The following is a 26,087-nucleotide window of genomic DNA, read 5'->3' as shown; positions in this document are numbered from 1 at the left end:
TTTTCTGTCCAGTGTACAATGGTACTCTTCTGATAGAAATCAAAATTAAATAAGGAAGATCTATTTTCTTGTTTTTAAAACTCTGTTTTCATTGCCCTTGATCTAAAATAAATAATAAGTAATTCTCCAGATGTGCTGCTTATCCTTAGCAAAAGACTATGCTGTCACAAAGCTTTTGTGGGGAGCAACTCATAAACTGAACTGGGTTCTGTGGGAGCAGTAGTTAAGCATTTATCACATTTAATTTGAATAATAAATGTAAAATATGAAAATACATTCTTGTGGCTGTTTGAAAGATATTCCCTTTTTTCATTTTAAAATGAGATTCAGAGAAGAGTAAAAACTTGAGAAATAGACTCTGCTTTCTCAGATCCTTGATAATTTTGAGAAAACATGGCCTGAGGGATGACCACATTTTTCAATAGTGTCAGTCCTGGAAGTATAATTAGCAAATAGCTATTTGCCTGTAACTCTTTGCCTCTGGGTGTCTGAAATCTCAGATCTTCCTTGGGTACCAGTTTTAAGGGAGTGGGGTTGTGGAGTGTTTACTGCTCTTTAACACGTGCATATGTTTGGCAGCTCTGCAAGGAATTACTAGAGAGTGGGGGGAAAAAAGAAAATTGAACCTTTCTGATTGATCAGACTTCTTCCACCAAGCTTGCAAGATCATATATTTAAATACATACTTTGAAGAACAGAGACAGTTAGAACACCACGGGGGTTTTGTACGTTGTATTTGAATAGCTGTGTCTCAGCAGTTTTGAATTGACTGTCTTGAGGATTTGGGTTCACTTATGTTTTCCTTGAGAGTCTTTCATGCATCTCAGACGTTACAGTCATGTGACTGATGTGTGACCTATGCCATAAAAATTCTGTGAAAAAAAATTCAGATTGCAATCTTGAGCTGGGGAAAATCTGCAGCCTGGAATTGCTATGAGATTTGCATTTCATAGTCTGCCACTAGTAGTCTGTGTTTTTTTTTGAAGGTCTCCACCAAAGTTTCCTGCATCTGAGAACGCCAGGTGACAGTCATGTCACCCAGCCAGCCATGGATAAGGACCTGCTATGATAGGCAACTGTGCAAACACAGCAAAAAATAAAATAGACCTTCCCTCAGTTTTGTTGCAGTTTCTCATTGCCATAACTGGCAATTGCTGAGATGTTGTCCATGTTGGTCCTCTTATGCCTTTTACTTTAGCAGGTATCGAGGTGGGCAGCTTCTTGAGAAAAATACTTGGAGCACTTCTTAACTTTTCGGAGGTGGTCGTGAATAGATTTTAAAGCTTTAGGATGCTCAAGTGACAAAGGAGTTTAGCTTGTTTCTTATTTATAGATTTCCATATGTGTGAATGTAGCACTTCCTGACGCATATGAGAAGAGGCTTCCTGCCCAGGAGGGACTGTCACCTTTCTTGACCTCTTCTTTTTTTAATATGCGCTCATCTTCTCTAGTGCCCTGGATTTAAACAAGAAGCAGTGTGCTTGATTGGGCAGTGCCTGGCTGATGAGCTCTCCTGCAAAATGTCTGGAGTAAGTCAACCTGAGTCATGACTTACAATAAATTCATATAGCACAGTACATGTAAATTAGCTTCATCACTGCTGCTGCTTTACCTATGGGCTGTGCAGGATCATGAGTTTGGTTTTCTGTGGAAGAGTATAACTCCTTCCATAGAATTCTTTTTTCCCATCCTCTTAATTTTACATTGTTGCCTGAACCAGTGGCTGTAGCCCTGGTGAGGCTGTAGCCGCTGGTGCAGTCATCACTGCTGCGACTCTAGAGCAGGGCAAAGCAGCCCCGTGTTTGGGACTGGCATCTGGTGGAATTGACTCCTTGATATCCCTTGCCTTCAATAGAGCTGGTAGGAAGGCAGAGGTTCTTCTAGAGGTTTAACCATAAACCAGCCTCTTGTTTATTCCCGGGTAGGGTATTGATTAATTTCAGCAGGAGAAAGCTGGAGAGTGCAGAACTACTTCATTCTTATCAGTTGGGAATCGGGGATGGTGAATTTCTCTGCTCAGCCAATAACCTCCCAGTGTTGCTGCAGCTGCCTTAAATGTGCAGGCAGGGCATTTCTGTCCAACTCAATGCCTTTGGCTTGGACCTTTTGGGTTTTATAACCAGGAAAGGCTGCAGCATTAATCTTAATTAAAGGGAGATGATGATTTATTCAGCTGGGTGACTGGTGTGTTTGTATGCACAATGCCTTTCCCAGTGGATTTTGGGCTAAACCATAGGAGCAGAGAGAGCTACTGTAGTAAAACTGCAGGAAAATGAGTAGCATGTATTGATTTGATACCTGGAAAGGAATTGGGCAAAGAAGCAGTGGATATATGCAATGTGACATGCATCTCCCTCCAAGTCCCTGCTGTTCCACCAGCGCAGCGGGTTTTCTGTTAGTGGCAACACCAACAAGGCGCTACTTAAAGCTGTCATTGTTTTCAGAATCCAATTTTTCAAGAAGTCTACAGCTCTGCCATTATAAGGAAAGAAAGAAAAAAAAATACAGCAAATTCCTGAAACTGGCAAAACTGCCTTTCTAGCTGGAAAAGACATGGAATGCCTATACTTAAAACCATAAAACGGTGTGTGTTTGAAGAGAGCTCACAGATCACCTCGTTCTAACACCCCTCTTCTGAGCTGTTGGTAAGCACTTTAAACAAAGTTTACAGTATCATTTGGTGTCATGTTGAAAGTGGCATTTGTGGGGTGTTTTAGTCTAATTGCTTCTTTTTGATAGAGTTCACAGACTTGAATATCCTCGAGTCCAGTTTTTTAAGGCAAATGAGCAACCTGTAGTTTCACTTTTTTCCTGTGTTCAGCCTTAGTTTCAGTTGAGCTTATTTTTTGTCGTCTGTAACTCAAGGCACAAATAAAACTATAAGACACTTGAATAGTTACAAAAATTGAGGTGAACAGAAGAATTTAAAAAAAAATATTTAGCTTTAAAAAGATCAGCCCATAATGTTGGACTAATTTCTCCTGTGCAGCCCCTGATATTGATGGTTTTGGGCAGGGCAATTAATGTCTGTGTCACCTCACTTAGCCCAGCTTTATTTGCCTGCTTTGACTGACAACACCACGTATTCATCTCAGAAAATACAAAAGTGATACACATATATCAGCGTGGAGTAGGAAGGTTGAGCCCTGGACATCTGGGTTTAGAAGAATGTGAGTCTTTTGGTGGAATTAAAGCATCAAGGACATTTATGCTGAAGGTAGAGACTGACTTGCAAATGTGCTCACTTCCTTCTCACAATCTGACCATCAGGCCAGCAGGGCCCAGTGGTGAGATTCCTGCCTGCAGAATGGGGTAACTTGTTCACTCTTAGATTTTATGTTATAGGTGTATTTTCTGGTAACTTCTAAGTTCTCAAACAACGTGGTTGTTTTGAGGATGATCTCCATCTCTGGTCGGCTTCTTTCCATTACCTCCTGTGTCCCAGGATTCCCCTCATGTCCTTTTCTTTTCCACATGTAAAGACTTCTGGAATTTATACAGTGTGCTTTGTAGGTGCAGGTTTTGTTTCTGAGCCTCAGTGACTGTGGTGCTTGGAAATAGCTGAATTTGAATGAAGGGCATGCCTGAGGCTGTGTGTTCTGACTTCATTGGCTTAGTCCCTTTGCATGATGTAACACATGGGATGCAAGAACTGCTTTTGTTTCTTCACATCCACTTTCCAGCCTGGTTGGAGTAAGGCATGATCCAAAATCAGTTCTGTAATTAAGGAAATGTTGAAACTCTTGTGGGTGTTAGGCAAATGAGCTAAAGCTTTTAGCCAAGCAATTAAGTGTTAAGGTTTTACTGTAAGGTGAATGGAAACTAGATAATTTCACTAGCTAAGCTTCCCCTAATCATTCCATTAGCATGAATTCAGTACAGGGCAGAAAGGAAGCACCATAGCCTGATGGATAAGATGATGATGATGATGATGATTATTATTATTATAGAATATTGCAGTAAGAATAAGCAGTAAAGGCCCCAGCTGTGGTTATGGTCATAATTTGATATGAGTTTTACTTCATGACAGTCAAACTCTGGTCTGGAAGTGTTGTGATTTAAATAGAGTAAAAGATGCAGTGGAAAAAAACTTGCTTCCATAGATCCAGAGCTGAGATGCAGAGAGATTAAATGCTGTGTCTTCCATGTGGCCAGTGGAAGCTGAACAAGGCACTGCTGTGTGTGTGTGACACGGTGTGGGCACTGGGAAACATGAGCCCTGCTCCACTTTGGAAGGGTGGGTGGGAGAGGGTTGTGCTTAGTGCTCTAATGCGGATGCTGGATTGCTTGGAATTTCTTTTCTCATTTCCTACATCTGCTCCCTGTCGGTGTGGGTTATTTTAACTTCATGGCTGTCTTCTGTAGGATATCAAAATACTGGATTGAGTTTGCAGCATATTCAGAGATGCAGGGACAAGAGTGCTCTCAAAGTGGCAATTTGCTGCTTCTCTTGGTAAAGCATGTTAATTTTACATAGAATTGTTATCTGATTATCTGACTTGGGAGCAAACTTTTAAAGGGGGTGACATCTTAAGTAAAACCGTATTTCTTGATGTGGTGTTCATTTTTCCATGTAAGGGTACTTTTTAGGAATGTATTGACCCAGTTTCAATAAATCACGTGCCTGGCATTTTTTCTTTTAGTTTTGCTGATCAAATCAATGTGATAGCCTATTAAAGGCAGCATGTCTCAAGATTATAGAAAAGCACGATGGCAATTTGCATAAGCATGTTGTCTTTGTGTTTGTGACTGATGTTTTTGGCTCTCTGTTTCCCTAGGCATTCTTGCCAGCGTTCATGTACACATTGAAGGTGTCTCCACTCATAGAAAAAATAAGTGATCAGAAGGATTTTAAGAAGCTTCTCAGGACACGGAATAACGTACTGGTGCTCTATTCCAAATCTGGTAAGTTGGTTTTTTTTTCCTTTTTTTTTTTGATAATTCAGCTCTTTGTGCCCAGCAAGGTGTGTTCCAAGGGGCTTCTGTGTGACTGCAAGGGCTCCTTGGGGACTCGTGTCCTTTGTTTTAATTCAGAGGCTCCTGATGTTTCAAGATTGGAGTCATCTTAATTCAGCCTTCTAATTGCTCTGTCACATTGGCAAAAATGTACTTTATTCTGGCTTTGTCTCCAGAACTGGCTCCCTTGTAATAAGAGCTTTCTGGTGTGTTTATCACAATAGTTTGCAAGTTTTGATTTCCTGGTGACACTGAGAGGCGTAATGAATAGTTACAGTACTGAAATCAATCCATCTTTGCTTCTGACAGTTTTGAGTGTCCCATGGTTGTCTTTCAACTTTATTAAAAAAATATAAAAATAAAAAAAGAACTGTTGTGTAAGATGGAAAATGACTCATTTCACGTTATGCCACCTGTCCCCTTGAATCTTTTTGTTGGTTCCTCTGTCATTCAGGCTCACCTTTCTGGCTCTTTACTAAACTGTTTGCTCTTCCTTTACTCTGTTCTGCTCCTGCTGTACCTTTTCTTCATTCTTGCATTGTGTTTTTTTGGGGGGTGTTTTATGTAACACCATGTAAAATCAAGAAACTATCTTTAAACTCCATACACAAGAGCAGAATGCTTTTGTGAATGTGGAAGTCATTGGACAGCAAGAAGTAAAATGTATAATTAAGATGATTTTCCTTCGTGCTGTATTGTTTTTGTTGTTGCTTCTTTCTTTTTCCTGTAGGCAGACAGAACAAGATAATGCCTTGTTTGGGTGTTGGGTCCTCCTTTTCTGACCTTTTTTGTTGCAAAGGTCATCTGTCAGTTCAACACCGTGATGGTAGCATTGCTCTGGGTTCATAGTGTATCAAATTGGAGCAGCATATGGTGACCAATATTCTCCTCCCTCTGCCCTTCAGTATTAGAGAATTTTGCCGACAAGGATGTTCAGGTCCTGGAGTAATTTACTTTATTTCCTAAAGATATGCTTATTCTGAAACAGTTAAAATGATATATGTGGTTTATTTTTTATTAAAATACTTGTGTTTTGCTATAGTGGGGAACTTTGAGCGCTCGAACTTGGCCAAATGGTTTTGTAGTAACAGGTTCAAAGTGAAAATCATAAAAGAGTTTCTAATGCTTTTTGATTTTTGAAAGGAACACTTTAGATAAAAAGACGTCTGTATTATTCAGCTTCTTAAAGGGAAAATTTTCTTTTTACGCTTAATATTTTAAGTGGTGGTTGCTTTCATTTTTAGCAGCACAATCAGAACACTTCAGCTGTGACACTCATCTAATAAATGTTGCCCTATGGGTATTGTTCAAAAGCCATGTTATGGAGATTTCTTTTTTTCTGTTTTTGTTATTTAATTGGTTGGTTTTAGCAGTCTAAAGCATTGCATGCAGAGCTGACTGTGGAATTAATGTTTCTTCCTGGAACAGTGATCTTCGCACAGTTAGAAATCTCTTGCCCAACAGTCACTCAGAAAGAGGGGAGAGGAAAAAAGAGATGGGAATTTGGAGGTGTAATTTCAGTCCCAGATATACATCCCCCAGCTGTGATGAGATGTTGGCTGGCATCTGGTCATCCTGCTGGAACAAAGGCTTTACTTCTCAGCTGAGCAGAACGAGATGTCACTTTCTATTGCAATCAGAAAATTCATTAGTTTTGGGAGGTGTCATAATTTGTGTGAGATGTTTAGTTCCCCCTGCCACCTGGATGTCCTACCAGGGGTACTCAGCTACTGAGTCTTCTGGGACAAGCTGAAGGCTTATTTTTAAAAGTGTATTTGTCAAACTGTTCCATTCTAAGTATGAAGAATTCCCTCACCTGTCTAAGTCCCTGTGTTGGTGAGAGGGGGCAATTGCATGTTCTGGGTATTGGGGGTATGAGAGTTTCTGGAGAGCTGATACATGTGGGTTGGTGTCTCTGATGGCATCAGGGCCAAGCAAAGTCTGTCAAATACAAAGAGGCTGTTTCTGGCACAGGAGATTGTGAAGATTTAGAGATTATTTGATGGGTTATCCCTGCATGCTGGCTCTGCTTGTCTACTCTGACATCTACAGGCCCTTACTTCCTCAAATGGTGGAGACAAGATACTGGTCTACAGAAGCATTCTGTCTGTCCCAATATTGCCATTCTTACATTCAGTTACTTGAAGTAGTTGTGGAGATCTGGAAGAGGCTCTGGGTTTCTATTTTCTGTTTATTGAGGAAGGAAACAGTTCCTGTTAGATTTTTTTGGGGAATGGATACTTATTTGTACTGCTATATTTTTCTCTCTTCTGTTTATTTTTAATACCATTTAAAAGACTGTTTTGGAATGGTAGTGATTTGCAAAACCTACACATGTGGCATGGCGTTAAAAAAATCTCTGTTGGGTATTTATAATACAGCCAGTACTTGAAGGACCTTTTCTGGGTACTGCTCATGACTGTTGGTTTGGGTACGTCCCAGGGTTTTTATGAGGATAAAGTCTGTTATTTTCTGTGTATGGCTGGGTAGAATTAGGGAGGCAGAGATGCTGAATGACTTGCCCTTGCAGCTGATGAAAGTCCTAAATGAAATAGCTCTAATTAGCAGGCTGTAGTACAAACTGGTTCATGCCCAGCCACAGGGAAGAAGGCAGTGTTGGGATGGAAGCTATAGGAGAGGACACATTATAGCTCCATAAATGCAGCTCAGGGACTGTGTCTGGAAATACCAGTTTCAGTGTCTTGTTTAAGGGGGTAGAGGGTAGGAGCCACCCAGCTTCACCTGCAGCCAGCTTTCCTTCTAGTTTACAGAAGATTTTAGTGATCCCTGTTACGCTGCTTTCTTCAAATGAGACAAAATATTCTTGGGGTGCTTCGGAACATAGAAATGCAACATTGTGTTGTTTTGTGGAGAGTGGTAATGCTGTTGTTAATTGAGTTTTATTGTTTAATTTTGTCTTCCAGCCGCTGCTGCTGAAAGCTCACTCAGATTACTGTCCAGTGTGGCCCAGGAGGTGAAAGGACGAGGTACTATAAGCTGGATAGACTGTGGGTATGTGTCGTGCTGTTTTCCTTCTTATTTTCCCTTTCCCCTTTTGGCTTTTATTGCTGTCTTAGCTTTTTTGATGGCTCTGAAACTTTTTGCCTTTAAGTGGACCCACATAATTCTGTGTAGTTTCTTCTATAGGGAGCTTATATCTTGCCATCTTCTCTTCCTTTGAACGAGTGGAGGAGAATAATTTTTTTCTTTATGGCTGTTCTTACTTCTCTGATGGCATGTTTTTCAGCCTGAAGCTGAGACCCCAGCTAACATTGCCATTCACAGGTGACACACAGGGTGCAAGTTTTTTTCCCACAAGCTAGGGGATGAGGAATCTCACATGTTGTGCCTCAGCTGGAGGGCAGTGCAATTCTGCTCTGACAGCAAATGTTGTGTGAGCAGTAAGGCTGTTTGCTTGGTTTCGAAGCATCCACCCATTTGTGTTTCTCAATGAAATGTGCTTTCTTTTAAAGACCTTCCTCTGTGCTGGCGTAAGTGCTGACAATTTTTAATGTGAAGGCAAAGAAACTTGTTTTTGTAAGTGGTTTTGTGTGTGTGTGGAGGAATGAACAGGTGTGTACTTTCTGGATTGCAGATGTGAAAATCTCTGCTGTGGTTCAACTCAATAACAGTTTGCTTGTGGTTTTAGCTTGTGTATTGTAGTGCCTCTGCAGCTTTGAGAGCTTTGCCTGCAGGTGGCAAGTTCCCCTTCCTGCACTGCAGAGGAGCAGCTTGCTGTGTACCTGTGTGTTTGGGTGGATTGCCATGGTATGAACAGATTGTGCACTGTGCACAAATGTAAGTCAGCTCTGCACATCATGTGGCTCCCTTAAAATTACACTTTTGAGACTAACCCTCATCCATCAAACAGTGACCCAGAATAAGTCTTTGGTAAACTGGAAGTTAACGTGGGTTTGTGATTATTAACCTGCCCTGCTCCCCCCCTGCCACCAGGCAGGTATCTCTCCTGTGGAGTCCTCTGCCTTCTGTTTGCATTCTGCTGGGCTCATCCAAGTGCACACACACTTTCGTCTCTGCCCAACTGGTGGGGACAGAGTTCCAAGTCATCTGCTGGCAGAAAGCAGGCTGTACCTCAGAGATCAGTGAAGCCTGTGCCACTTGCCACCTGCTGAAAAGCCAGTGGATAAATTGTATTGACTCTGACAAAGGTGAAGATTGTGAGGAGATCTAGCATACCTCTGAAATCTGTGAAAACCAGTCTTCATTTCTAATGAAGGTTATGAGGGTTAGCAGATAGGATGCTGAGCCAGCCTCTTGCCTTCGGTTTCTAATCAGCATCGGTTTCGGGTTATGGACTGCTTGCTACCTTTTTGTGACTTTTGTTTTAGGCCACTTCTGTGTTGGGGGACTTACTGCTTACTTTGTGTGTGTATGTGGTATATACAAATGCTGGATGATGAGACTGTTTGGCTGGCCCTTGAAAATGCTGCTGTAATTCAGCTAAACAAGAACTCTGTTCAGGATTTATTTTAGTTCTGGGTTGGAGAAGGAAAGATTCAGTGTTTAGGACTTCAGCTTGAAATCCAGGGAACTTTTGGCACTTAGTTCCGCAGGTCAGTCTCCACTCCTGAGTTGGTAAGTAATGGTGATGGGGAAGGAAATGTATTGTTTGGTTTTGCTGTAAAATAAAATTCAATTAATAAAACCCTAATATACTCTCCTTTTCCAAATGTTGACATCTAGACCAAACTTTGTTATGGAAGTTACTTGCAAGAAATGTATTTTCAAGTCTCTCCCATGCAGTGCTTTAATACTTTTCATAGAAAGCTTAGTGCTTGCAGTGCCTTTCCTTTCACCATGAGGGGGAAATATTGAAAGATGAGTTAATCTCAAACAGTGAAGCAGTGTGGTGAAAGTCATGCTGTAAGGGGTTAGGACACCTGAGAATAGATTGGTAGGTTGCCAAAATTTGCAGTAATGCTGCAATCAGATTACCACTTCCTGAGTGGCAGGCAGTGACCAGGATGTTGTAACATGGCAGTAGGTGTAATTTCTTGTAATCTTTGTGGGTAAAGCAGAGCTGTCTTTGATGACTTGTTTGGGAAGAACCTGGAAAAAAATAGCTGGGCATTTTTTAGAGTTGGACTTCTATCCCTTCTGTCACTCCTGCTAAGGGATACCATAACAGGGTCTGTGAACTTGCTTCATGGGGCAAGGTGAGCTGGAAGACTGGCTTGTGGTAAAGGAGGTCTTGGTGGATGCAAAAAGAAACCCTAAACAAATAGTTTGAGGCTAAACCAAGCTTTGTGGTTTATTTGCTTGTTAACTTCTGAAGCATTCTGAAATCAATCTAGTAGTGTTGAGGTAGCTTTTAAACAATTTTTTTTTCATGAAAGGTTTTTTCCTTTGCTTATTGCTTTTTAAAAAATTGTATACAGGTGGCTGCACCACTGTGCCCACTTTGCTGCAGTGACAATACCAGAGGCTGCAGTTGTGCTGTCTGCCCTAGGTCACAGAGAGCCAGCTGTAGTGCCTGGACAGCTGAGTCCTACCCGAGTGGCTCAAGCCATTCTCCTGCAGCAAATATGCTGGGAGGCTTATTTGCAAGTCTTCATGCTGAAACAAACAGCACACAGATGCAGGGATATTTACAGCACAGGCTCAATTTGTTTTACAAATACTGACAAGAAATGTCTTGTTTGGCAGCAATATTTAGCGGGAAATTTTGGCTTTGCTCTTCACATCCTGCTGTACTGGGTTTCTTTGCCTTCGAATCCAAGCGTTGGCAGGGCTGGCATACATGCAGAGTTGTGGTTTGTGCCTCTGCTTCCCTGTGGCGATGATGGCAGCCTTTTCTTTCCTTTTTCTTTACTGATGGTGCTTTTTTTTTTTTTGTTACTTGTAATTCTCCTTCCCCTCATTTTCAAGAGAAGGCAAGAACATTCTGCTGCATGGGCAGAGATCAGTGTGGATTGCTAAGTTTCAGCAGCATGTTCTGTGTTTCGTGTGGAGGGGAGTGTGCAGGTGTGGCTGGAAGTGTGGCATTCAGGACTTCTGAATGCTGGTCTGCATGGAAACCATGCTCCTTGGCCCTGGCTTCTGATGTGTCTGTGGTTAAAGACAGGGATTAGCTTTGAGCTTTCGGTTCCAGGTTGAGTGGTCTCAGGGAGAGAGGGAAGTTAGTTTTTCAGCATGATGTGGGGAAATACTTGGTTTCTGGCTGAGACAGTGTCGAGTAAAGGAGGATGCCACTTAGTTTGTCACTTGGAGGCAGGGTAGCCAGCAGTCCCCAGCGTGCTAGGGCTTGGGAAGTGTAGGGCTGGAAATGCCATGTGCCTGCCTTTCCTGCGCAGCTGAGCTCACTTGTGCCAAGTGCCATGCTGGAGTGTGACCCCCCTGCATGTGGCACTGTAGATAAGGTCCTCAATTGAGAGACCTCAGTCCTTCCTACAGGCAGATCCACACCTCCTCCTAGAGATGAAGGGGCAGCTCGAGAATTGCTCCCAGCATTGAAGTGGCCACTGTTTGCTGCTGTGTGCTGAGATAGCATGTGTGGCTGTGTACATGGTTAAACGTGAAGCTATTTCAATTGTGAATGAAAGACCCAGCAGTGATGTGACAAAAATACGTTTTATTTTTGCCTTTACATGTTTTAGTTAGGAAGTCTTTGCTGAGGCGTTTGACGTTGAATGAATGGTGGTGTGAGAGACAAGAGAATACTGAACTGAATTATGCCTGATGAGATGCATGGTACTGGGGATGGAAACAACATTACAGATTGCTAAATCTTCAGTGTTCCAGAGAGATGGAGCAAGCACCTTGGGAGCAAGTGTTCTGAGGCTCATGTCTGGGGACATGCCGTGGTAATAGGAGCTTGGAGTCACAGCTTCTGTTCCTGACTCTGCTAATGAGTCACTTCTTGTTACTTTGTGCAGTTACAAAAGGTGTATCTGTTTTCCAGGCAACTGGGTAAATATTGCCTGATTCATTAGTCAATGTTTATAAAGAGTGTGGAGAACTTTGAAAGGGAAAATGCTGCAGCAGCATGAGTGGGTGCTCTTTAGGGCATTCAGGTGAAATTGGAATATAAGAAAGCAGGAGGTTGGGCTATTTATTGAATTATTTTTTAGTTGTAGGGTGATAGAAATTGGGAAGATTGAAGGGAATCATAGGGAATTGAAAGCTTAGAATACCTGCAAAAAAGCACAAAAGGACGTGATGTATTCGATCTCAGAGAGTGGCTGCTCCTAACTGACAGCAGGTTGAGGTTTGTACTGCAGAGCCTCTGCATCCCCCCAGTCTCACAAAACCTCCATTTTTTAAGGCCTGGTTCTACTGGAGGTAAGCACTGATGTGGTCAAGTAAAAGAGGAGTTTTTTTAAAAACAGAAACTCCTGTCAAATCCTTGTGGTGGCAAATAAAAAGTACAAAGTGATCTACTTGGGAACACAGTAAGATGGAATTACCTTTTGAGTGAAAGACAGTTGTTGCTGCTTGTATTTAAAGCAGACAAAGCTCTAGTCTCAGTTTGTGATGTCCTGAGGTGTGGTTTTGAAGAATAGTCATTACAAAGTTATTCTCTAGCCTTCTTAAGTGGGTTTTGTTATAGACCACAGTATGGCCAAAGTATGTTACTTTGAAAATTGTAACTAGTTTGGGTGACATGGAAAGAATGTAAAATGGCTTTGTTGACGAGAAGAAAATGTGTTTGGCAGGTTATTAAGCGCATTATGGTCAGGTGCAGCTTTGAAGAGGTTGAAAGTAGCTCTCTCCATCATGAATATGATTTAGGGAACACTAACACTCTTGGGTTTTCCAGGTTTTGAATTGTCTCATGTTTTTATTGACTATAACTCCTGCCCAATTGTGGATTGGTATTTTTTAAAAAAAACGCCAATTTCTTTGGCTCTGGGTAATTATTCTCTGCTCAAACTTGCATGGTTCCCTTTACTGTAGGTCCCAAACATAAACAAAGCTGTGTGATTTCCATCTGCTGTCATCGCGCGTGTGCTTGGCTTTAGCACATCAGACTGCTAGGAAGAGGAAATGCCATCTGGTTAAAATGTCTGACTAATTTTTGTTTGGTTTTAGTCCCACTTTTTCTGCTTTGTGTCATTCTTTTAGTCCCTTTTGTGTGTTATGAGCATCATTCTTGTAGTCCCCATCCTCAATAATTACTTGTTATTGTAGCAGTCCCATGACACTTAGCATAAAGGTGAGACCGTAATTTGGCTGGCAAAGCAAATTCAAACCTACACAGCTAAACATGCTGCTTCACAAGAGAGCCAAATCTAAAGAGTATTTGTCTTTTCTGGGGTTTTCCCTAATATCCCTGTTTTTCTGTCTTTTAGATGAGGTTTTCCCAAATTTGTAATTTCCTAATGCTTAGATACAGAAAGGCTTTACCTATCCACACAGTCATAAATGAATGTGTTTAATGCCTTGACATGGCAGGGAGAAATTTCAGAAATAAGGCTGACAGTACAGATGGTGTTAGAGTAATTTTGCTCTCTAGTTTTTACCTTCATCCTGTAAAGCCACTCAGAAGTAGGATTTATTTAGGAGAATAAGTCTACTCATCTTTCGTACTTTTAGCAGAATTTTAAAGCTGATAAAAAGCTTTGAAATTGCAAATAAAACTGACCAGACCTAATAGAGAGAGAAAAAGAAACAAGGAATGCTGCTATTGCCCTGGTACAGCCCTTTCCATCTAAGCAATTTGTGGTTTCTGGGACTTCTGCATTTTCCTACAGTAGCCTGAAGGTGAAGGGCAGCTCAGGAGAGGATGGCTCATAGTGCCAGCCTAAGGAAGGTAGCAGGGGGTCTATTTGCAGCTGGTCCAGGGGAGGTAAAGTAGGTGTCCCTCAAGAATGCTCTGCAAGTGAGTTATACTGCCAGTGTGGTCCTTGTGTGAGTGCCATTTAAAAGGGCAAACTGCATTTACAGCATAGATTTTTCGATGCCTTCCTCCTGTCTCTGTCATAACCTGTCTGTCTGGTTAATGCTCGTTCACATTAAAGCTTTTTTATTTTACTGTAAGAGTGACTGTGCAGGAATCTGAAAAAACTCCTTTTTAAGCAAGCTCTCAGTTCCTAACTTATACAATACACCACACTGAATGGGTTTTAATTCAGAAACACAAAGCAATTAATTAAATCCACAGTAGTGGTTGGGGTATGAGCCTGAGCTCGTGTCTGTTTCATCCTAAACTTGAATATTCCATGGGTTTTGCCTAGAGTTGTTCATTAACCAAACCTTCAGTGTTGCTGCTTTTCAGACCAAAATGAAGAGTAAGTGAGCTCAGATTTAATGTAAAAGAAGTCACCTCTATTTTTCTGCACCCAGTAATTCTATTAAAACATCCTCTAGCATCCATCCTCTTCAGGCCCATGGTGCACCTAAAGGTCATAAATGGGGTGTACAAAGGGCTGCAGCATCTGTGTGGCTATGGGTGACATGTTGAAAACCTGCATTTTGGGCTCTTCGGTTCCTGTGAACTCAAAGACAGAGTAGGAGTCATCGTGTGTCCCAGGTTAGGACTGTGTTCCCCTCTGCCGTGTTGTGGGATGAGGGAAGCTGCTGCTTTGCAAAGAATTTGAGTGTTTGGTGATTTTAGAAGTTCCTACAAAGCTCTTGTGAATGTGTTTACCCTGTTTCTGTGCAGGTATGTGGGCTGCCAAGTGCCTCTTGCTAATTTATATTTCCATGGGAAGTACTGTTCATTATAACTCCTTGACTTTTTGCAGGGTCTGGAGCTTATAATTTTTTCCCTTAATTGTTTTAACTTGACGATATGATGATACATGTCACCTCTTTGTCTTGGTTTTCCTTCTGCTTTTTGGCTTGCTCTTGCTTGCAGTAAGAATTAATCTCATGGGTTTTAATTTTCAAAAAATACTTCTTTTTAATCTTATTCCTCTAGATCCCTGGCCTCTCTAATTGACTAATGGGCACAGGGAGTCGTTTGTATTGGGTGACAAGTGGTGCTGGGTCTCCACAGCACATGGATTACTCTTTTGCATTCCTGGCACGTTCCAGGGCAGCGTTTGGAGCAGAAGGCTGCAATCATCTGCAAGGTGATTGCAATCCCCCCTTGAAGTGGGGATTTTTGCTGCATTCTAGGGGGTAAAATCAGGCCCTAAATTCACATGAGACTGTCCCATTCATCTGCTAATCCTTGTCTTTAATTCTTTCCAGCAGTACATTTTCCGGTTTTGGCTTTCATGCTCCCCCATCCCTTAAAAGACTCAAGCTTTTCATGTGCCGCCCTGTTTGCCTGGTTCATTTGTTCTGTGCTGTGGAAACCTGTTGCTATTGTAACTTGTTCTAGAAGATAATTTCCATCAGGAACCCAGAATGGGTGCAAAACATTGCTTTTTTTTCAAGGCAAATCTTGTGTTTAAGCTTCCTGTGCTCATTACTTCTGCATCCATTTCTCCTGGTCCTGTTCCTGTTTTGGTGCCTGCAGGTCCTTAAACCCCACGCAGGAGCAGAGTCTCTCTAAGTGCCTTTCTGCATTGATGGCTGAGTATGGATTTTCTGTTCAAGTAGGTGTAAGCCATTACCATCCAGTTCTTTGGAGAAGTGCAAGCCAGCTTGATGGTTTGAGAAGTGATTTTTTTCCCTAGGATTTTTTTGTTTCTGATTTCAGATTGGTCTCAAGAGAGTGATACAGGAAGGTGTGGGATCATTATAGAAGATGAGGAGCCTTACAAATGAGGCATACTGCTAGCAGCAGTAGTTGTGGCACTGCTGGCTCAGGATGGGAGGGAGAAGTGAGGATGATAGGGAGGCAGGCAATGCCTGCAGTCTGAGAAGAGGAGAATTTCGCTAGGTTCAATCTGGTTTTGCTTGGTCAGCTGAGTACACAAACTGCTATATTGTAAATGGATCCCACAACACAGTATTTGTTGGAGGGTAGAATTGATACGACAGAGCGCAAGTCAGAATCCCATATTGTCCCAAACAATTGCTAAATGAATTTCCTTTTTTTATTTCAAAACCTTGTAGGAGCACATTTAAGTACAAGTGACTGTTAATGACTTCTCTTTCAGATTAGGTTTGTAAGTGCAAATGTGTTACATACTTTAAGGAGGCCTGAGGAAATTTCTGCTGCTAACACTTCTTTTGCTGCTTTTTGGGGTCACAAGCTCAATTAGTTGTTTGGCAGGATCTCAACTCCATGCTTTCCCAGGATGTTCATCAGTCTCTTGTCTGGAGAGTGTATTCTATGGAAGGTAGCCAGAGGGTATTGCAGATGCTGTGCATTGGGCTGGGAAACCCTGTTTGATAATTCACTTCTGATAGCTGGACTGAAATTGCAGTTGAACTTCCCTGAAGTTATAACTGGAGTTCTCTGTGATGGTTTTCACTATAACATAAAAGAATGAAAACATCTGAGCAACAGAAACAAGAATGAGAGAACTTGCTTGTAACAAGATGACAGCTTTGACTGGTACCTTCCAAAGCTTTTCCAGTGTTGGGAGGCTTGCTTTGTAGGCAGTCTTGCTTCTGCTTTGCTGTATTCCTGTGCTCTTGGAGCCTGCTCTTTCTCCTTACGTGCTCAGTTTTGTCTCCTTCAGCTTTTGGGACAGTGACAGTGTTTGTACAGTCAGGGATACCACAGAGCCTCCATTGCATTAGAGTCTAGAGGCACAACCGTGATATAAGGGACTGCTGAAGCATCATTTACATGGATTGTTGAGCCCTGTTTCAGATGGTGAGATGTACAGATAAAAGAGAAAATCTGTTTAGGAACTGTGAGGTCTGTGGGTTCCATGTGGTTACATCATATGCTGATAGAGGAATGAGATAGTTTTTGTACAGGCATATTTACTGACCCGGTTATTTGAATTGGTTCTGTCAGCATTTTTATTAATTACTTTTCTTGTGCTTGGAAGCCCTCTAGGTATGGATGAAAAAGAAAGCTGGGTGCACTCTGAAAAGTGTTAAGGGATGCCAGGGCAGTGGCGTGGAAGTGATGTGGCCACACAGCATGTGCACACTGTGCTGCTACATTGGCAGCTGGAGACATGAGTGTTTTGGGATGGCATTTTTGTCATTGCTGAGGAGGGGATTTGACAGTCATTCCAGATCCTTCCTCTCCACAGATGTGGTTGTGGGGCTGTTTTCTCACCTTCATGAGGGGCTGATGGGCAGTATTGCATAATAAGGGAAATAATTAGGAAGCTGCAAAAGCTGTTATTTGTGCTAGTGAAAGAGAATGGTGCTGAGGATGTTTGGTCTTACCATGTTCCTTTGGGACCCAAGTGGACAATATTTGAATTTGCCCCAAGGAGGGGGTTTTGCACTTCCACCTCCCTGCACCTTTTTTTGCTTGGGATCCATCCATCTTGGACTTGTTTTAGATTTAGAAATTATGTGGACTTAACTGCAGCAAAACTCCTGGGTGTTCTTTTGTGTTCCTTCTGTCTAGCTTTTATTTTCTGTTCTTTCTCTCTCCAAATTACCTTGACACATTGCTGCAAAAGCCTTTTTCTGTGTTGCTCCTTCTGCCACTGGGGACTGCCATCAGTGTTTCTCCCTGCTTCTCCATCCTTATGGCCATGATTGTCCAGACCTGTGGGCAGTCCTGGACAGGCAGAGCATCTTGTGCCACTCCTACAGAAGGGCTGTGACACGTCCTCTTCAGGAGCTGGTTGCACTGGTGCTGAGCCAAAGGAGGCCAGATCTCCTTCAGGAGTCCCTTGCCACCCTCCTGCCCTGGTAACAGCTGGCTGCCGGTGCTAAGGGATTATTCATGCATGCTAATGCTGACAAGGGACCCCAGAGGTTTACAGGGAGTGCTCCAGTTGGGCTTCCTGCCAGCTCCATCATAACCCCCAGTGACAGAAATGTGTCCTGCTGGAGGACATGGGGACGGGAATGGAGAGAGGTGAAGTGAGCACACGATCTTTGCAGTGCAAGCTACCTTTGTTGTTATTTACACTTCTTGCTTAGGTCGGCTTGGATTGCTCATTTCATTTTTCTTTTTACCAAGCTGTCGTATGTCTTCACTTCTCTAGCAAAGGCACGTTTTGAAACCCTGGTTTGGTTTTGTGGAAGGGGAAGAGTAGAGAACATGCCTGTGAGAGTAGAAGGAAGCTGTGCCATTGTACCACTTAAGGTTTGACCTTATTACCACATAGCTAGCTGCTGGTTAGGTCCTTGTGGTGTTGCAAATAGGTTGATGTTTTGGATGATTTTCCACAGACATAATGCTGGATTATTGTAGGACTGCCTGCAAGGGTCCCTTCGACAGTAGCACAGCAGGGACCTGCCAGGCTTCACATTGCTCTGGACAGAAATGGCAAGAGGCAGCCAAGGATGGCTGCTGGGGACACATTACTGACCTCATCCTCACACCAGTATTTCCTGAGCCTGGTGTCTTTGTCTGGAGTGGCTTGGCCTGGGCTGGTAGAGCGCTTATTTTGGGGGTAGTTTCTGGCTTCTTAGGTTGTGGTTTGTTGGGGTTTTTTTGTTTTTGTTTTTTTTTTCCTCTTTCTTTTTATTTCCTGTTTTGGTTGCTTTTTTTTCTTTTAGTCATTATAACAAACTCGTACACTGCCTCTTCAAGTGATATAATTAAATTGCAAGAACTGGAGTCCTAATTACCCTCTCCCATGTGAGAGTTGAGGAGCTCATCTTCAGAGAGAGGCTGTTGGCTGAGATTCAAAAGAGACAAATCTCAAAGCAGGCTGTGTTGATCTGTGTTGATATTTACTCTTACTAAGAATAATGGTCATTACCAAGTGATATCAGAGCAGGTTGCTCTTTGCCGGTTATTTTTGTCTCTCTGTAAGTGAACGCAGAGGGAAAAGCAGAGGGGTCCATCTCTGCCATTTCTGTACATCTCCTTTTCTGCTTTTTACGAATAATTGTTAGCATAGCATCTGAGCTGGTGGGTCTGGCATGTGAAAAAATCTGCACTGATGCATGAAAAAATTACTGATACATATTTAGATGTTTCCTATTCTTGGAATTTGCTCCTCTTCTATCCTGTGCATCAGTGCAGATAGCTTGCATAAACAGGCTTAATTCTCAATGCAGTGGTGCAGAGAATCTGCCCACTAAATGGTAGGAGACATACTAGAGCAAGCTGCTGCTTTCTTTCCTGTGATAATGGCTGTGCATTCAGGCAGCTGTGTGAATCTCTGCAAATGGAGAAATCCTGAAAGCAGGGCACACTTAGATCCAGTGAAATAGCTATTCTTATCTTTCCTTTTTTTTTTTTTTTAAATAGAATCTCATGCAAACAGAAAATGAATTGCTAGGAGTTGAAGTGGTAGGAGTTGCTAGTTGCATACCCACAGGTATAGATCAGTAATAATGCTTTGTCGTTTTTTCCCACTATAAACCTTTCAGAATATTAGTATCCATTCAGATCTCTAAATGACACGTAAGGGAAAATTACACTTTCTTCTCCACATGGTTAGTTGTTGCACCAAATACATGGTAGAACAGGCACAGGATTCTCGTGATACCCAGTTTTTAGTCCTCTGCTTATGCCAGAACAATTGTCTGCACATGTTGGGTTTTCACAGACCCTGTTGCTGAGGTTTCAACATTACACTTGACATCAAGCACCTAACATTTGTCTTGGCAAAGCTGAGATAGCCACAGATACACCTGCATGCTGGAAACGTTTGGGAGTGTCTGGAAGAGCATTTACAAATGTTGACTGTTGTGTGAGCTGACTGTAGTTAACTGACTGGCACTCAGCTGCAGCAGGGCCACAAGACCTTCTCTGTGCCTCTGAATCTGTACAGGGTAAGACAACGGGATGATCTGGTGTCTTCTCTGGAGATTCCTTGACCTTTCGAGTCATTTAGGTTTAGACCATTGGAGAACTGCAGGGGAGAGAAGACAGAATGTTTCTGACCCGTGGATTTGACGTTGCTGCAGGCTTTTTGTATGAACTCCATGTGGCAAACGTGGTGTTTTGGCGTAACTCCAAATCCAGGGCATTTGTTCCATAGTGTAGTTTTGTTATAAGGAGATGTGTCCACATTATTCAGTTCTCAAGCTCAGATCTCCAGCCTCACAGAGAAGCAAAGAAAGTGTTTATGGGTTACAGTGATGTGAAAATGTAAAACTGACATGAATTCAGTAAGACTCTTCAGATAAATACACTTCTGTTCAATTGAGATTACAAGTGGTCCTTCCTGGCGTGGTAGTTGCGTGCTTTGTTAGGTCCTTAAAATGCTCATTTCTATCTTCTGCATAATCTGATTTTGCTGCATGTGTCCATGGCACGTTCCTCCTTATTTCCAGAAGCATTTGGAAGTTTCCACTTAGGTGCATTCTCACTTGCATCTCACTGTGAATTTGGTGTTTGTTCTTCTTCACACTTGTAGAAAGGCAGCTGGAGAAGATTGGGAGAATTAGCACCAGAGCTGGCAACACACTTAATTTGGTGGAGCTCTTGCAAGCCTTGCATCTTGTTGTCTCTAATCAGTTTAAACTTGATGGGTTTTCAGTGTTTTCATTTTCTAAATTGATTTATCTGTGTAAAAGGTACAAGTTGTCCTCTGCTGGGAACAAGTTTCCAAGCTGTTTAATCTTGCTGTTTGTCAATGCAGAGAACAGCCTTGAAAACGTGAATCATTCTCTTTTCTGTTTTGCTCATCTCCCCAGATCTTTGACCAACTTCTTATTCACTTCAGCTTGAAGTCTCCTTATAGCTTCACTTCTGCACTGTTTAGGAGAGCTGCTAGGCCATAAAGACCCTTTCTTCACCTGCCCACTGAAACAAATGTATTTGCAGCTCTCTCCCATGGCACTTCTCGCTTCTTCAAGCCTAATCTGGTGCTGGAAGCAAGTCAATCTCATTCAATTTGAAGATCCCCTCCAGCAGGTCTGTCTGCTGATAACCTCCCTCCTCCTTTAAGAGCTGGTTTTGCCTCTGCTTTCCAGGTGTGGCTCCGGGACACATCTTTCATACCTAGAATGAATGGGGTTGCTGGGCTTAGGGCTCCAGAATTTCAACTGGTTTTTGTTTTCTGAAGGAGCTTTTTAAGGCTAAATGCTTGTGATTTGGACTTGGACATACCATGAACATGGGGTTTTTTGGCTTTCTGTTGTCTTCTGCCAAATGTAAAAGCTGACCTGCTCCTTCCTTTTGCATCTTTTAACAAACAGTGCTCTTTGACCACCACTCTAACAGTAGCATGGTTTTACTGAAATTTGGCTTCTTAAATTTTATGTTAATCTCATAGACAGAAGATCTGCTGAGGTCCTTGGACATGCTGAAATGAGCTGCTTCTCTACTGGTTAGAGCTTGGCTTTGGAATGTAAATTTAACACAGTTCACTGTGTCCTGACCAAGCAAACAGAGAAATTAAATTGACTAATGGAGCTTTTCACAATGCTTGTCCCACAAACTTAGCTAAACAGCTTCCAAATTACTGTTAGTTTGGATTAATTGCTGAGTGCTGACCACAGCAATGAGTTCTCAGGACTAAATGCATTTGATTTACTTTTTTGGTAACCTTTCTTCCAATATGTGTTTTTTGCAGTGATACTGAAAGCCGAAAATTATGCAAGAAGATGAAGGTAGATCCTAATTCAAAGGAGAAGGGAGTGGATTTACTCCATTATAAGTGAGTGCTGGGCTGGGATTTGTAGTTCATATTTGTTGATGCCCCCATTAAGAGTGTTTATTCTTTGTTCAGCCCCATGCTGCTGCAGCATTAAGATGACTAATTTTTTATCCTATGAAATTACTTGCTGTTTCTTCAGTTTGCAAGCATGTGTTATGACAGAAGTTGAGTTAAATTTATTCTGCTTTTGAACAGAGAACACTGAAAGTGGGGCCAGGGAGAGATGTCCAATGGGCTAAAACTGCCCAGTGCATGGGGCTGATACCTGAGATTTGAGTTCTCTTGCTTTCTGTCACTTGCCTGCTGGCGTGTGCCTTGGACAAGTTGCTTCACCTCTTTCTGCCTTTCTGACTTGAGATAGTCCTTCATTATGTGAGTGGAGAAAGGCAAGTGTTCTGAAATGGCAAGATATTTTTCTTCCTGAAAATAATAGGAGTGGGAGTGCTGTCAGGTACACCAAGCAGCTGCATCTCCATCTCCAAAGATCATGCCTTAGTAAATAATCTTGTTAAAGTGTCAGGGAGGAAATTGTTTACTGGGAAACTGTTTTCTTTACACTGGGTTTGCACCCTCCCTTTTTCCTTCCTCTTGTTCCTCCCCACCCCCCCCTTAAACTACTGTACTGTAAATTCTACTTAGTTCTGTGGCTTCAGCAGGATGATGTTATTCTGGTTAGTGAGAAGTCAGGAAGAGCAGCTGTACGAATTCTGATGAATTCCAGTAATGTTACTGTAAGTTAACACTGTTCCCCACTCCTCATTTAACAGGGACGGTGCATTTCATACTGCGTATAACAGAGCGGTCACATTGAAGGTAAATTCAAATATAACATTGTTATTCTTTTGGTTTTGATAGATGTGGGTGAGGCATTTGTGGATTAAAAACTGGTTTTGATATTTTTTCATGTTGAAGGTATGAAAGGGAGGGGATTAATCTTCATAAACAGTGGTCAGAATGGCCTAAAGGTTTTTGAGTGCATACATGTCTGTCAACCACAGATCCAGGAAAATTGTTTATTATTTAAAAGATTGACCCCATGTTGAACTGGAAGGTAAATTGTAAGTTAGCTTGCTTACATGCTGGTAACAAAAAAGGATTTTCTTGCTTTGATTACAAGGTGCTCTTTGTGGTAGTATAACTAAAAGCATTAGCTGATACTGTGTTTTGATAAGGAGTTCTCTGAGGTTCTTAGATTGTGTGTTTATAAACTTTAAAGAGAGCTGAGTGGCCTTATCTTTTATCAGATTATAGAACCACAGTTCCTATGAAAGTGCTTTGAGTGCATCAGGTATAAAATGACCTTTCTTCTTTTTTGGCAAATCTGGACATAAAGCAACGAAAGGCAGCGTTCTGTGGGCAAGGGAAGAGAGAAGGCATGAGGCATGTTACGAATTTGTAGATCCAGATGATTGTGGGAATGGTGGAGTGAAAGTACAGTGAGCAGGCCAGAAGTGTGCAGCTTTCCTTTGCAAAGCCTTGCTGAAGTGCTGGGAGTATCCTGATGTAAGGAGCCCAGCAATGACTTGGCTTCCAGAAATCCTCTGTCCGGCTCTGATGGCCAGTTCCTGTTTCTCTTCCTCCTGCAGCAAACCTGGGCTCTGCACAGTCATTGGTCTTTCGAAGGCTTAGTGACATCACCCCAGGTTGATATAATTCCATGTACTTCCCCTTTATGGCTTGTTCAAGGCAATGCCCTGGGATGGAGGAAAGCCTGTGTTAGATGCTCTGTGAACCTGAGTCTGCCAGAGTGGCTGTTCCTAAGTGCACTTGCTCTGGACCTTGGTTTTATAGCCAGAGTTGGAGAGTATGTGATGGGGGACTGTCTTGGAAGTGTGCCCTGACTTGAATTAATTCAGTGTTCACGTGAGGTTGTGATGCAGGATTTGTCTGAGGTGGGAAGGGTAGGGCCGTGTATCTTCCCATCTCCTGCAGCAGAAATCTTGCCCGGCATTAGGAAGGGCAGTGGTAAATACCCAGCCCAGTCAGCAGCTGCCTAAACCAGCTTCTGTGCTTAGTGAGGAATTTCAGCTGGTGATTGTTTTTTTTCCTTCATCGTGGGTGATGGGTTAAGGGAGACTTGCTAGTTGCCTAAATTTGGGCGATTTGAACAACAGATGATGCATCTCTCCTGCCCTTCATAAAGTGCTGCAACCAGGAATTAGTGCTGTGACTCTTCCCTACAGATCAGAGGAAGTGGAAAGCACCTGCAGTGCTCCAGGGAGCGTTGGGCTGAGAGGCAATCATAGCACAACAGGAACCAGATCGTTTATTCCTTCAGCTGTTTTGTGAGGAGCATTTCACCCTTCCCTTTTGCCCTGCCTGCTGGGAAGAAGAAAGCAGCACCCCATGGACAGGGGTGTGGGATTCCATTGGAGGTGGAAGAGGGATTTTGAAGCTCCCTCACTCTAGGGGCTGGAGTCTTTCTCAATTGAACTGCCCCTGTGAAACCAGCCACTAATTATTTACAGGTTGGGCAGTGGATCAGATCTGGACAGTGATCAAATAATTCAATTGTTTTCTTGTTCTGCTGCTCACAGCTGCCTGGATATTTTCTGTATTTCTCCCTCTGTTCCATTTCTCCCTGTTTTCTTCTGTTAGGCCAGTGACCTTTGTTTCTCTCTCTCAGCTGTGTTTGTCAGGAGTCTCCCAGTACGCACAAACACAGAGCAGCAGAGCAACACAATTACATAGGGTATCATACTCATTTTATGGACAGGTGGACACACTGAAGAACAGGGAGATTAAAGGATTTGTTTCACATCATTCAGCAAACTTGTGGCAATAAAACTTGGATCTTCTTTCCAGACATCCAGTAGACATACTAATATATGTATGGCATTTTGGAGAATGATGGACACAGTTCTGAAGAACTGCAAAAGGATTCTTCTGGAGCGATCAGCAATTTCATAGATGTGGCTGATCTAGCTGATAGTGTACTCAGGCTTTTAGAAAAGCTTTTAATTTCTTAAAGTAACAAAATCCTTATGTAATTAGCAGAGATGCCCTTTGTGGTTTCACTGTTAGGAAAATGAGGAGTAAAGGATAGGTCAGTCAGTGTTCACAGCAGGGGGAAGTTACTTGTCAGTCAGAACCTCCTGCTGCTGAGACCTGTGTTAAGATCTGAGCAGTTTGAGGTATCTAGGAAAGGGAGATGGAAGGCAAGAGAACAAAATTCAGTGATGCAAAATTATTAGGAATAGTTTAAAAAACGTATTTCCAATTCTTTGCAGAAGGGCTTAGGTTCTCACAATACTAAAAAGGACAGCTGGAGGAAATTCCAGTAGAATGTGATATTTCTGTAATTGTGAGTAGCTTTAAAAAGGAAGCAATTACTTCTTTTTTCTCCAAATTTGAGGGCAAACAGTGGCATTTTGGGATAGTTGATTTGAAACAAATAACTGCAATGTTAAAAAAAAAGTTGAAACTTGTAGCTACACATTGTGAAAGCCAAGAACTTAGGAGTCTGAAAAACAGTTTTAGATAGTCATAACAGATAGGTTTCTTGGTAGTTAGAAAGCAGAGAGGTCCAATACAACAGCTGGTGCAGAGTCCATAAACTTAATTTCTTTTTGCCAGAAGTTGAAAGCATGTGCCAGTGTAAGCTATATAGGAACCATAAGTACTAGTCTATCTTTTCCTCAAGTAGCTGTAGTCATCTGCTGTTGAAGACCTAAGCTTAGGTCAGTCTTTGATCTTACCTGGAATGTCTGTTCACATGTTGCTTGTGCCACATGATGTCTAATTCTCAAGGGAGCCACAATGCCAGTATCCAGGCTGTGTTTATTACATGATGAAGCCTTTTCTGGGGTATAAAGTACAAGAAGAGTTTTACCCTTCTTCTAAAATGGAGAGAACTCACTGAAGTACAAATCTGCTTAGTACTAGCAAGGGGAGTAGACTAACTCAATAAATTGGTCCTGCTCTAAACCCTGAATCCTTTTCAAGTTGGCTGTTGTAAGGAGTGTATGTGTGAAATTTAGGCAGGTCTAGTTATTAGCATCCTTACTGCATGATACTTCAGAGGAGTGAAAAGCACAAGGATGTGTTTTCTTTCAGGTTAAAACCTAAGTCCATGTATATGATTATGGATCAGCTTTCCTGTTAAAACTTGCTTGTTTTTAGCAGCATGTGCTGGATGAAGCATGTCCTGTACTCTGCTGAATGGAGGTTTAAGGTTCAAAGCTGGCACAGCTGGTTACAGCCCATGGTGTTTCTGTCCGTGCCATGGGGTCAAAACAGGTCCTGACCGTAACACAGCAGGACTGGAGAGATGCTGGTTCTGCAACACCAGGGGTGCTGTGCCCTGGACCTTGCTGTGGCCTCTAACACAGCAGCCTGGGCACCACTGCTTTCTGTGATTAGAGAATGCTGTGGATTGTTTGGGTGTTGTTCTTCCCTGTTTAAAGCAGGAGAGGAAGTTCTCTTCGCTGCATGAAGAATTGAGGGCAAGGCAATGTACTGCCTGCTCCTGCCAGAAGACATTACACATCTAATTTTTTTCTGTCTTGGCTGAGAGGGAGAGGCTGGATGAATTAAATCTCTTCAATTCCCCCATCCTCTTACCACATC

At 42.2% G+C, this 26,087-nt stretch overlaps 1 protein-coding gene across 1 annotated transcript in view; it reads left to right on the top strand.

Annotated features, from left to right (window-relative positions):
* PDIA5 (protein disulfide isomerase family A member 5) overlaps positions 1-26,087 on the top strand; it is a 97,878-nt gene that overhangs the window by 6,783 nt on the left and 65,008 nt on the right. The window contains exons 2-5 of the mRNA XM_059852718.1: positions 4,779-4,905; positions 7,881-7,968; positions 21,435-21,518; positions 22,286-22,331. Of these exons, the coding sequence (XP_059708701.1) occupies positions 4,779-4,905; positions 7,881-7,968; positions 21,435-21,518; positions 22,286-22,331 (345 nt within the window). The remainder of the gene's footprint in view (positions 1-4,778; positions 4,906-7,880; positions 7,969-21,434; positions 21,519-22,285; positions 22,332-26,087) is intronic.

The sequence above is a fragment of the Haemorhous mexicanus genome, chromosome 8, assembly GCF_027477595.1.
Source record: "Haemorhous mexicanus isolate bHaeMex1 chromosome 8, bHaeMex1.pri, whole genome shotgun sequence".
In the NCBI taxonomy this organism is placed as follows: Eukaryota; Metazoa; Chordata; class Aves; order Passeriformes; family Fringillidae; genus Haemorhous; species Haemorhous mexicanus.
Note: the sequence above shows the minus strand (reverse complement) of the source record. Positions and strands in the feature narration are given on the sequence as shown.